The 13,604-nt window shown below is 39.1% G+C and overlaps 1 protein-coding gene across 4 annotated transcripts in view; it reads left to right on the top strand.

The window, feature by feature from the left end:
• Positions 1-13,604, top strand: part of LOC148867734 (peptidyl-prolyl cis-trans isomerase CYP21-4-like) — a 36,467-nt gene that overhangs the window by 2,674 nt on the left and 20,189 nt on the right. For all 4 annotated transcript variants that reach the window (XM_088976941.1, XM_088976942.1, XM_088976943.1 and 1 more), the window contains one exon: positions 12,345-12,430. In XM_088976941.1, the coding sequence (XP_088833067.1) occupies positions 12,345-12,430 (86 nt within the window). The remainder of the gene's footprint in view (positions 1-12,344; positions 12,431-13,604) is intronic.

Below are 13,604 nucleotides of genomic sequence, written 5' to 3'. Positions count from 1 at the left end.
GTAACAATCCTTTATTATTTTGAAAAATTTGTACACTATATCATAGCTATCCACCATAAAGGTGTAGTGAATGAGTGAATTATCCAACAACGGTATGGTGCCTAAGTTGGAGAGTATGGGGAATCTAGAGAGAAGTTGGAGATTCGAGACCTTGATTGAAACGAAGAAATTGGTCTTCGAAGAAGGAAAGAGCAAAAACCTTTCAGTGCTGAAATTAAGAGAAAAAGGAAGGGCAACTATCTTCCTAACAGGAGAAGCTACACGGTGAAGAAAAATGGTTGGATGGGTTCTGTGGAAGTTTCAAGAAGAAGGTATCAGGTGGCTTTGAAATACAACCAGAAAGGTTGGTTTGTGGCTGTAACAGAGTTTTTTTTGGAGATAATAGAAAACAAATGGTTTGTTTTCTGGAGGGAAAGCAGGGGAGGGGTTGGAGGTTGTTCTCTCAGATGTTGCAAGAATATCTGATGATGAAGGTTGGTATGTTAACCAGAGAAGTCTACCAAAGCAACAAAAATATAGTGGCAGAACAAGAAGTAATTGTAAGTTGTGTTAACAAAGTGCAAAGGTTGACATTGGAAGGAAACACAGAGGGTGGGAAAGAAGAATGATCCTTGGAAGCAGGAAAGGAGATTACAGACTGGGGAGTTATTCTGGATAAGCTGAAAAAGAAAATTCAAATGGCAGGAGTTAAGATATTCCCATTTGATAGAAGACGGGCAATATTGCATTTCGAAGAAAAAACAGTGGATTTTGACAGGCTTGAAACTGAGTTGGGCATCGTTCTTGTGAAGAAATGGACTGCCACCTGTAACAGCAAGGTGTTTCATACTGAAGCCTTTGCCATCAGATTGGTTGGATTCCCTTTCAATCTGTGGAAGAAACCGGTGCTGGAGAAGGTAGCAATGGCGATAGGAGGGATATTCATATCTTGTAACACCACAAATCTCTGCTATGCGGCGATGAAAATTGCTGGAGTGAAGCCAGATGAAATTCCTTGTTCAATTGATGTCTTCATAGATGGAGCTTGGACGACGGTCTGGATTGTGTCTGAGCACGAAGCGTTGCTGTGGGGGGAAGGGCGAGAGGTTGGAGACGGAGGTGACGAGGTAGGGCGTGGACCACATGGCAGACAAAGATCGGAAGAGAGACGCTAATGTGATAGGCATGGAAGATAAAGGGGCGAAGCCACGAAGGAAGTTTTGAACAATCTCCACTCATCGGGGAGGTTCCAAAGTTTAAATGATTTTGAGAAAGGGGATGTTGAGCTTGAGAAACAAAAGTGGGTGGATAGTTTAATGTCGGTTTTGTTATCTGACCCGATTAAGCTAGACTTCGAACCAGGAAAAGAGAGCGGTTCAGGTCATAGGGGCGAGTGGTCTGAACTAGGTAGGTTTCAGGGGTCTTTTAGCAACTTGCCGAATAATCCCAGTGAGTCTCCTCATAAAAATGAAAAAGATGAATCTGAGAAACCTCCTCGTAACAACGAAAGATCAGGTGAGTGCTCCAATTTTTTAGGCTTACGAATTTTGGCTTCCTCCGATGAGATTGAACTAGATGCAAGGGAGGCATCAGAAAGGAAATTCTGCATTGGAAGATCAGAATCCAAGGTCATGGAGTGGATTCAGCTAGGAGAAATTTTCATGAAAGAAGATGACAATGCGGGAGAAGATGACTTAAACATATTTGAAGAGCTGGATTTTGAAAAAAAAAAAGAGGGTGGAAGGGAGAACAGTTTGGGGTTGAATGAACATGGAGGAGGGGGGGAGAGGGACAAAGTTCAAACAGGCTTGAGATGGAAAATGGTGGCCTCCAGGTCTCTAGGGAAGAAGTAGAGATCATTGATGAAGAAGATGAGGAAAAGAAAAAGTCTTTGTCAAGAGTCTACATAAGGAAACAAAAATGCAGAACCAGGCCTTTGCTAGAGAATGTAGGATCAGGTGAAGAGGATGGAGCAACAGGTACAGAGGAGGAACAAGTAGTCATAGATGAGAGTCGTGAAGTTGAGAAATATGTGGATCTGGGAAGGGTGCTGAACACGGGGGTGAGGGTCAGTAAATTGTTGGGTGTATTCTTCTTGGGGGGAGAGGATTTTGCAAAGGAAGCTTTTAGGGAGGTGAAAATACTAGAGTCCAGACGAAAGAGAAGATTAAGGGGGCGGCTGATTCTGATTTCTGGTTCAGGGACAACTAAGGAGTTTGGAAGTTTAAAGATAGTTGGAGATGTAGAGGAGGGGAAGGGTAGAGAAGAGACCTGAGTGCAGATCAATTGTTTGAGAAGAATGCCATATTTGAGTTGGAAGAGTTAATGCTCAAATGAAGGGATCTACAAGGGGGGAGAAATGCCCTAATGCAGTAAGAAAATTTAGAAGATAGAAAACAAGTCAAAAGAGACAAGTTTCAAATGTTTTTGCCAGACTGAAGCTGGGAGTATATTGAGCAGGATTAAAAAAGAAAGGGAGAAAGATAAAGAAAGTTACCCAGATGAGAAACAGATTACTATATTAGGCAGTGGACATGATGAGGAAATGGATAAAGTTTAAATCGAGCATTTCATCAGTTGGATTGTTTCAGGATGCTCTTTTCATGTGTTTTCTGGCAGGATTTGGAGGTTCTGGGTTTCAGTCTCTTGTTTGTTTTAGGGGTTGGTGGTAGGGACCCCTGTGATTTTTGTTGTGATACTTGTAATTGTATATGGGTTTGTTTCTTAAGGTGCTTTGGTATGTCTGTAGGATTAATTCTCTGTTTTTAGGGGCTTTTGTTATGGTGGGTCTGTTGTATTTTGGGTCTGTCCTTGCTGGGTGATTCCTTATCACCCTGCTGTAATCTCTCCTTTTCCTTTTCTCTAATAAACTTCATTTTTTATTTATCTTCAAAAAAAATAATAGAATAAGGGGTAAGCGCATGAAGGGCCTCTTAATCTTTTGTAATTTTTTAAAAATTTATACAAATTATAAGTGTCCACTATAAAGGTGGAGCAAAACTGCAAAAGGATGGATTTCGGAATCTGAAGAGAAAAAAGATGGAAATACATAATAAATAATAGCATTAAGCCATTAAATGTGACATTTACTTTGAGGGCAAATTTGTAACCCAGACTTATGAGTAGAATCAGTTATTGTTACTAAAACATAGTGTGTATTTAATGTATCAATTAAGGGCAAAAATATTGGAGAAAATCAATAATTATATTTAATAAATTGGATGGGCAAAATCATCCTTGAGAAGCCAGGACACAACTAGTTGCTTATTGTATAAGGTAATTAGCTATTTTGAATGAACAAATTTCTTTTTTCTGGTAAGCACCTTGTTCTAAGTGAATAAATAGTTATTTGTTATATATAGCCAAGAATTGTAACATAGAGATGAAGTAGATTTTCAAGAGGGAAAACCATCCCATAATTCTAGATTTTGTATCCTCAACAACTGCAAAACCTGATTATCCACACCAGGACAAGCATTATACTACTACATGCACAGTATAAATGAAATAATAAACTTATGTTAATAAATGGGAAAAAGGTGGTTATTAGTAAGGCATCTTGATCAAACTCATGGCCCCTTAGACCTCTTGTCAAACCTAAGTCCCAACTGACCAATGTTCTGAAAATCATAATTGTATCGTAAATCGTAAAGAGGTTTGAATCGAGTCGTATTGTGAGTGGTAAGAATTTTTCTGATTTTTCTAAAAGTTGTCAAAATAACTATAAGAGATACCCAAACCTCTAAAAAAATAGAAAAGTGACTACTAATTTTCAACCTATAGACACAATATATGTAGGTAGTAATAGTGAGCCTATGATCTTACTAATCTACTATTGAATATTTGCCTATCTTGTGATCGTATCTCCAAGTTTTTAAGGGAAAAGAATCATAATGTTTTCTAATCCCTAATTCACTATAATTTCAACTTCAAGTTTTTATAATTAAGTCAAACATGCAATTCGTGAAAAATACGAGAGAGAGAAAGAGAGAGAGGAGGGGACACACATCTAAGAACATGATAATTCAACATAATAACTCATTTATAAAGACTCACATTAGGAGTTAACGAATTATAAGCCAAATGCCTTATCGAAACAACCATGGAGTACAGATTCTATTTTGCATACAAAAGAGGATGAAAAAACAATAGGGCAGAACCCCTGTTTTGTGTTAAAAAATGGGAGAAAATGAGGAGCAGACCCTGTTTAGCATAAGGAAAGGAGAGAAGAAAATAACAGGGTTGAGCCCCTGTTTTTTATGTTAAAATAGCTGAAAACACGATAGAGTAGAGCTCCTGTTTCACATTACAAAAATAGGTAAAAACAAGGCATAGCCCCTTTTGTGTCAAATAAAAATTGGAAAAAATGGGGAGTAGCCCCTCTTTTGTATAAAAAAAGAGAAACCAATAAGAGGTCAGAGCCCTTGTTTTTGTGTGAGAAAATAAGGAAGAAAGTTCTCCTTTTTTGCATCTAAAGATGAAGGGGAAAAATCAAGGCTCAAAGTATCGACACGTATCGGCCGATACGTATCGTTCCGGGACCCCTCCGATACGCCCCTATAGTGGGTGTATCGGGGGTCTGACCGGTTCAGGGGGTGGAGCCCTAAACCGGCCCTACCGGCATATCAGGCGTATCGATATTTTGAACCTTGGGCAAAATATTTGTATAAGAGGAAGAATATGAAGAGCGGAGGCCCTATTTTAGTGTTGAAACAGAATAAAAAATAGAAGGGCAGAGCCCCTGTTTTGGCGTCAAAGAACAAGAAGAGTCTACCAAAGAAGAAGAAGAGGCTTTGGTGGTTTTTGGTGGTAGAGTGAAGCATTGGTGGTCTTCAAAATGGAGAATGGTTTCTTTTCTCTCCCGCCCAGGCATTTTCATTTGGAGGTAAGTCTTGTTCGGTAGCTTGATGAGACAAATAACCCTTAATCATTAAAATGACAATATTACCCCTCATTTATAAAAGTAAAACTTTAAAATAGGACTTTGCAGTCCTTTCCTCCTAAAAGCACTTTAATTGATTAACTGCTCAAATTGTTTAAAAATCACGATTTACGATTCAGTCTAACAATTTGACTACAAATCGCACGATTTTTTCAAAATACGATTATTGTATACGATATGTATTGTTCTGCTAACAATTCGATATGGATCGTAAATCGTAGAATTTTAAAAACACTACAATTGACACCAATTGAAGGAGAAAAGGAAGCAAAATGTTGTATAGGTTCATTCTTGAGGACAAACAGAGTACAAGGAAGGAAAAAGGTCCTTAAGAGTAGAGTTTCCAACCCAGAGATCTTCCTAGAACAAAACTTTGTCCCCAATACATGCGCCATACCTTATAAAGCTTAAGAATTGGGGAAGAATGCCATGTATGGCTTTCTAGGGAGAAGCCATGGTTTCCCACTGAGAGACACCCACATCCCAACCATTGCCAACACATCCATGAATACTTTCAATCACCTCATGCTAGAGTCTCTCCCCCTCCAAAGGCCACCTCCACAACCACTTGCCCAACAAAGCTATTTTTTCCCCTAGGTTCCCTAGCCTGAACCCCTCTTGCTCCTTGCTCTTGCAAACAATTTCCCATGTAACCAAGTGATCCTTCCTATCCTCCTTAAGCTCCCACAAGAAGTCCCTCATGATTTTTTTCTACCTTCAAAACCTCCCTTTGTGACACCTTAAAGGTTGATGTTGTGAGGATTATTTAATTGTTATTTTACAGTTGCTGTTAGTGTGCTGTCAGCATAAGATGCTGTCAGCCAGTTAGTTTCTTTCTTTTTTGTTAGTTTGTTACTAGGGAGTGCCACCAGGGGCATACGTGTAATCTCCCATTCCTTTTATATTAAGTTAATATAAATAACTAAATTGGCAGCAGACAGAGGAGTTTTTTTGTTCGTGTCTCTCAATCATATCTTCCTCTTTTCCTCTTTTCTCTCTTCTCTTCTCTTCTCTTCTCTTTCTCTCTCTCGTCTCTCTCTCTCCATGAATGATTACATGGTATCAGAGCAAGGTTCTGGGCTATAAAAACCTAATTCTCCCATCTGAACATGCTTCATTCGCTTTCTTCTTTGATTTCTTGGACGTTGAAGACAGAGAAACCCTAGCAGGCCACTTGCGGCTCTTCCTTTGGGTTCTTCCTTGGTCGTAACATCAAGGAGACCCTAGCAGAAGAAGGGTGATGCAGTAAAGACTCCCTTCCTTGTCCGTTCGATGTTGTGAGGTTAATTTCTGGGTTGGCACCTTCATACAGGTGCTGGATAGGGTATGTGTTCTTGTGTTTTTCTATGGCCAATAGTGTGAAGGCCTTACTTTTTTGGTTTTATACCTTCGTTTAGATGCTGGACTTTTAGATTGCATGTGTTGTAGTCGAATTACTACTAGTATACTATTCTAATGGCTGGTGCTAGATTGATTACTGGGCTGTTTTAATGGCTGAACCATCACTGAGTTGATTTCAGTAGTTCTTTGTTTTTCCACATTCCAGAAGTAAATTTCTTGGGGGTTGGTATTCTGATTGTGGCTGTTGTGTAGTTGTGTGGGATTTGGTCTGATTCAGCAGTACTCTATGGCAAACTATGATTCAACTTCATCGGGGGTTACACCAACCCGCAACACAACTGGTATGGGTAGTGAAAACATGATGTTTCCCATGCCCATTACCCTTCTAAATGGTCTAAATTACATGGAGTGGGCTAAAAGTGTAAAACTTTATGTAACAGCAAGGGGAAAAGCTGGTTACATAAATGGAAGGGTGAAAGAACTCAAGAGTGAGACAGCTGAGCATGATAGGTGGGACCAAGAAAACAATATGGTGATGTCTTGGCTCTTTGCAGCCATGGAACCTGATGTGAAGAAGAACTTTATGTGGGCAGACACCGCTAGTGAGATTTGGGGACAGGCCAAAACCACCTATTCTGAGCAAAGGCATTATGCCAAGGTTTACCAGTTGCAACCTGAATCCTCAACCTGTATACAGGGAAATTGTAGTTTGTCTACCTATTATTTAGCCCTTACTTCCGTATGGAAAGAATTGAATCATTATCAGGCTATAGAGTGGAAACATGATGATGATGCTAAGACCTACAGGAAGCTGGTTTCTCAGCAGCGTGTGTTTGCCTTCTTGTTGGGACTAAAACCCTGTCTATGAACTCTTGAGAGTACAAATCTTAGGAAGTAAAGAGTTGTCGTCGGTTCACGAGGTATATGCCTTTGTTCAATCTGAAGAAAGTAGGCGGAGTGTGATGGTTACAATCGAGGGGGAGCAACAAGTTGCATTGACTGCAATGAGTAATAACAACATGGGGAAGAAAAGTGACACCAAGAAGGCTGATGATAAAGACAAGTTGTTTTGTACCCACTGTCGGCGCTCACGACATACACGCGACACATGTTGGGACATTAATGGGAAACCCAAGTGGGCAATTAAGAACCAAGAACAGGGTAAAGGGCAAGGTCAAAAGAAGACGAACACAACACATAATGCAACACATGTGGCAACCCAAGATACTTAGGTTGTTGACCCCAAGGAAGATATCATGAATTCCTTCAGAGACCGCTTGGAGTCATATGGTAGGGCTTTGCGACAGATGGATAGTTCAATCACTGGTACTCCTACATCATTTGCGTCAACATCAGGTAATGCGGCTTCTGCATTTCATGTCACTACTACCACTAGTTCCCCTTGGATCATTGACTCAGGGGCCTCTAACCACATGATCGGTAAGCCGAACTTGTTTCAGACTTATAGCCTTTTGTCAGGAAGGGATAAAGTGAAGCTTGCAGATGGATCATTCTCCTCCATTGTAGGCCAAGGATCAATATCTCTTCCCCATGGCCTTAACCTGAATCGTGTATTGCATGTCCCTCAACTTCCTATAAATTTTCTTTCAATCAGTAGTATCACAAACTCTTTAAACTGTAGTGTAACTTTTTTTCCTGGTTCATGTGTTTTTTTGGATCTAACTTCTGGGAGGACGATTGGTAGAGGGAGCCTAGTGGATGGTCTCTACATTCTTGACAACAAAGTTGGTCTCTCGGTGTCATCCTCGGATTCATATAGTCAATCAAATAAGAGTCAATTTTTTTTGTGGCATAGTCGGTTAGGTCATGCTTCTTTTGAAATAGTAAAGTCTTTGTTTCTGGTTTTATTTAAGTCATGTTTAGTACCGGAGTTCCAGTGTCAAACGTGTCAGTTGAGCAAACAATGTAGAAAAACTTTTCACTCAAATAATAAAAGATCAAGTGTTCATTTTCATGTTGTGTATTCTGATGTATGGGGACCTACTACTATAATCTCTGAGGGCGGATATAAGTACTTTATCACATTGGTCGATGACTTCTCTCGCTATACATGGGTATTCCCTATGCGTAGTAGAGACGAAGTTCCAAAGATTGTGAAAGACTTCTAGAGGATGGTATTTACGCAATTCCATGTTGAAATACAGATCCTCCAATCAGACAATGCAAAAGAATATTTCCATGTGAGCTCAATGAGTTCTTTGCCTCCCACGAATCTATTCATAGGAGCTCATGCGTAAGAACACCACAACAAAATGGTGTTGCAGAAAGAAAAAACAGACACCTCTTTGAGGTAGCTCGCGGGATGATGTTACACATGAATGTTCCAAAAAGTTTTTGGATGGATGCTATACTTGCAGCTGCTTATGTCATCAATTGCATGCCCTTCAGAGTGCTGAACTACATGGCCCCTCATCAGTTGTTGTTCCCTCAGTCCCCTTTATTTTCCATTCTCATGAGAGTTTTTTTTGTTGTTGTGCCTTTGTCCATGATTTGTCTCCGTCTCAAGGTAAGTTAGACCCTCGGTCCATTCCTTGTATCTTTCTGGGGTATCCCTCCTCTCAAAAAGGGTATCGGTGCTTTGATCCCGTTAGTCACAAGTTTTTTGTGTCTATGGATGCGTCTTTATTTGAGTCTGAACCGCTCTTCCCCGCTTCTCCTCAGGGGGAGAGTAGTAGTGTGGAAGAGAAGTAGGTTCAGGTCCGCCAAGTCTCTCTTCCTTTTATTTCGGTCCTTGCTCCCTTTCGTGTCTTCCAATGTACACGCTGTAGATATCAGCAATATGATAGAGATGTGGAGCAGCCAAACATTGAGCAACCGACACTGTTAGGAACATGTTGTTGTATTGATAGTGTATGTGGATGATATCATCATTACAAGAAATTGGAGATCAAAAATACAAAAATTGAAACAATTCCTTGCATCTAAATTTGAAGTGAAAGATTTAGGTCCCTTAAAGTATTTCCTTGGAATTGAAGTCGCCCGCTCAGAAAGAGGTATCTTCATTTCTCAAAGGAAATACACCATTGATCTATTACAAGACACAGGCAAATTAGGCGCAAGGCCAGCAGATACTCCCATGGATGTTGATCACAAGTTGGGTGACTGTGATGGTGAACCTTTGAAAGATGTGAAACAGTTCCAAAGGTTAGTGGTAAAGTTGATTTGTTTGTCCATGACCCGTCCAGACATTGCCTATTCAGTTGGGGTTCTAAGCCAATTCATGCACTCTCCTAAGAAACCACACATGGAGGTAGTAGAGAGAGTTCTTAGATACTTAAAAAAGTATCCCGGAATAGGTCTACTATTCAGTAAACATAATCACCTAAAGGTGGAAGTCTTTACAGATGCTGATTGGGCAGGTGTTGTGGATGATAGAAAGTCCACAAGTGGTTATTGCACATTTGTATGAGGAAACCTAGTGACCTGGAAAAGCAAGAAACAAAGTGTGGTAGCAAGGTCAAGTGCTAAAGCTGAATATAGAGCTATGGCACATGGGGTGGCTGAAGTACTTTGGCTAAAAAATCTTCTAGGGGAGCTTGGAGTTGTTGTTCATAATCCTATGTCTCTTTGCTATGACAACAAAGCAGCCAGAAACATCGCCAACAACCCTGTCCTACATGAGAGGACCAAGCACATTGAGGTGGACAAACACTTCTTAAGGGAAAAATTGGAAAAAAGAGAAATTTGCATCCCTTATGTCAACTCCAAGGAACAACTCGCTGATGTCCTCACAAAAGGACTTCCATACTCACGACACAATGAGTTGAGACAAGGTGGGCATGATAGACATATTCAGCCCAACTTGAGGGGGAGTGTTGTGAGGATTATTTAATTGTTATTTTATAGTTGCTGTTAGTGTGCTGTTAGCCTAAGATGCTGTCAGCCCGTTAGTTTCTTTCTTTTTTATTAGTTTGTTACTAGGGAGTGCCAGAAGAGTTTTTTTGTTCGTGTCTCTCAATCATATCTTCCTCTTCTCCTCTTTTCTCTCTTCTCTTCTTTTTCTCTCTCTCGTCTCTCTCTCTCTCCATGAATGATTACAGTTGACATGTAGTAAACTGGTAGGTTGGGGTTGGCTAGAGTAGATTTGATTAATGTAATTTATCCCCCTAAAGAGATATAGTTTCTCTTCCACACAACCAACCTCTTAGCACAACTATCAATAACTGGACTCCAAAACCTACTTTCCCTTGGATTGTCTCCTAGAGGCAAACCTAAGTACTCCAAAGGTCAAGTTGGAGAGAGATTCAAACAACTTCACCACCCACTTCAAGTATCTTGCCAACTAGGATCCCCACCCTCACAAAAAATGATAGTAATCATCTACAACCTGTAGATGTGTAACTACTAATCCAAAGCTTCCTATCCTCCGGCTTTTAAAGAAACCCATCCTATCAACTCTTCTTGGAAGCCTACTACACACATCTACAACCAAGGTAAATAAAAAAAGTTAAAAGTGGGAAAAAAAATCCTTGACCACACTGTTAACCACTACTGAGTAATGACAAGTCTTCAAGCAGCCTTCAATCCATCCACACCATCTCTCCCCAGACCCATAGCATCTCAAAGTCCCAAGAAGGAAAGACCAATCCACCAGGTCACAAGCTTTTTCAAGATCCAACCAACTTACACACAAAACCTTTCTTCCTTCTTTTTAAGTCCTCCACACATTCATTGGCGATTAACATTTGGTCAATGATCTGTCTACCTTGAATAAAGACCAATTCCCAATTGTGTTGTATTTTTTAGTTGTTTTTTGATAAATGATTAATGATTACTTTATTAATATCAAGAGCTTAAACCAGCACAAGCATCCCTTGGAGAGGCATGAGTTGTGTCCTCCCCCAAATCAAAAACAAATATAACAGATTAAAAGAAAGTTACAGCTGAGCCTAGTGTAAAGTATCCCTATTTGTCTTGTTTGGCTAGAAAATCAGCCAAAGAATTTTCTGATCTCTTAACTCAGTGTACTCTTACATTCATACTCCTTGTATACCATTGAAATTTCTTGATTTCATCTCTATAACACCAAAGGACAGAATCTGGATTTTACAGCCATCCCACGACAGCATGACTACCTTAGAATCTCCTTCTATTATTAAATTTACCAAACTAAGCTTGTGAGCAATCTGGATTCCTTGTTTTGCAGCAAGCAGTTCAGCCCTAATAGAGTCTCCTTCCCCCATCAGGCCTGAGTAAAGTGCCAAAATATTCCCATCCTTCTCTCTTGCCACCCCTCCTACACCAGACCATCTTGGATTTCCTTGACTACTTCCATTAAAATTCAACTTTAAGTACTCTTTTGGAGGTGGTGTCCAAGCTAGGTCTGTTCTATCCTTCTGAGAACTGCTATTGTCCACCACCCTCGTCAAAGGAAAACTGGTGAAAACAGTTCACGGTTTTTAACCGGTGTATCACCCTGGTCATCACACACCTTGATTTCTTGTGTACTTCTCTCATTCTCCTGAGAAATTCTTGCATTTCTCTCTTCCCAAATGGACCAAATCAAAGAAAAGAAATATGTAAGTGATAACAAAGGTGGATGGGCCAAATAAAAACTAGATCTATGAAGGGAGAGTCCACCTGCACCCAAACAAGAGAAGAACAAATCCCACAATTTTGCAGTAGAAGAACAAGAAATACACAAGTGACAACAATCCTCTCCATACAAGTAAAGAGGTGGGATAGTGGTAATTAAGCAATATATAAAAACAAGAGGTCATGGGTTCAAGTCTTATTAATTACATTTTAGAAATAAAAAAAATTCTCTCCACTAGATTTGGAAAGAATGCACAAGGGGATAAACACAGAGAGGATCTTTGCTTTATCAAATTGTCCCAAGGTGTTTTACCTTCCCATAGAACACTTCCCAACAAAGAGCATTAACTTGGTTGTTGAAAAGATAGATGTTGATCATATCAAAAGTTAGTGAGTTTTTGCTCTTGTTCCTTGTTTTAATTTTTTATTTATGTTGATTTTTTGTTTGTTTCTACATCTATCAACATCATTATGCCTATATGCCTCGTTGTTTACATTTTTTATCAGACTGCCTTATTTGCATTAGATCCTAAACACCTCAAAAGGCTTGATAACAGTGGAGCTAAACAATGAAGGTTCTCCTGAGATTGTGGATAAATTCCTTGACTTATGGTGAGTATTTGGAATTTGTCACTATACTTATGCATCCATCACTTGCTAGTTATTTCAGGTTTCAAAAACTTTTGACTACTCCTTGATAATGTAGGTATGCCTTGATAGTATTCCAAAGTTTGCACTGATATGAGTTTAGCTGAACTAGTAAACAACACATGTAAAACATTCCATTGCATTTAGGCTGCATTATTTATTTATTTATTTTTTTTTGGGGGGGGGGGTAAGGGTTGCTTTACCTCCTAAAACGGGCTTTCCAAGAAGTGCTTCCTAAAAGTGCTGATTCGAGAATCACTTTGCATTCTATCAATCAGCTTTGTCTTTATAAAACCCACTTCCAAGTAATGCAGAAGCCATATTTTTTTCCCCTTCTTTGAAACAGGCTTCTATTGCTTTTTCAGACCCAATAAGTCCATTTGTGGCTTTTTTATCAAATGCATTTTTTGAGTGCTTTTAGCTTCCTGGATGCAATAAGCCATAGAAGCACCCCCAAACACAGCTTTATTTCATTGAGACAAATGGATTTGTGATTTTCACCAAGAGGTGATTTTAACACTTGCCATGGATCTTTTATTACCTATAATTATTATGATTTTTGATAGAGACACTGCAGGAACACCAAACTCTTTTCTTGGTAGTTAACAGAACAGAGAAAACTATAGAAACTTAGAAGCAGATTTTAACATGGTGTTATGAAATGGTTTTATGTTCTTAATTTTTTGAAATTATAATTATAAAAGACATTATTAAACTAAAATATTCACTTTATGTGTTTATATACTTGTTTCTTTTTATTATTTTCTTTTATGTTAGGGTTTAATGTACACACATTGCTAAATGCTCTCTTGAATCCTTAAAGACTTCAAAACCTGAACCAATAAGTAAGGAAGAACTTGAAATTTTGTCTAATCAACACATTTTCTTCTTCTTCTACCTTTTTCTTTTCTTGTTTCTCTATAACAAAAATAGGGGTTCAGCCCCTTTATTTTCTGAACTTACTTTTCTTTCTTTTTTTTCCTCTCACGAATACTTTGGTTTTCTATACTTTAACATGAAGTTTTTGCTTATGAAAATTATGAATAACTATTAAGGAAATATGGTTGCTAGTTGCTACGAAACCTAGGGAACTACCCTAGGATATATAATTTTTTACTTTAAAAAGCCCATCGCCTAG

This window comes from Nelumbo lutea, chromosome 3, assembly GCF_056320005.1.
Source record: "Nelumbo lutea isolate HS-2025 chromosome 3, American lotus-T2T, whole genome shotgun sequence".
Classification (NCBI taxonomy): Eukaryota; Viridiplantae; Streptophyta; class Magnoliopsida; order Proteales; family Nelumbonaceae; genus Nelumbo; species Nelumbo lutea.
This window is presented reverse-complemented; position numbering and strand designations above follow the sequence as displayed.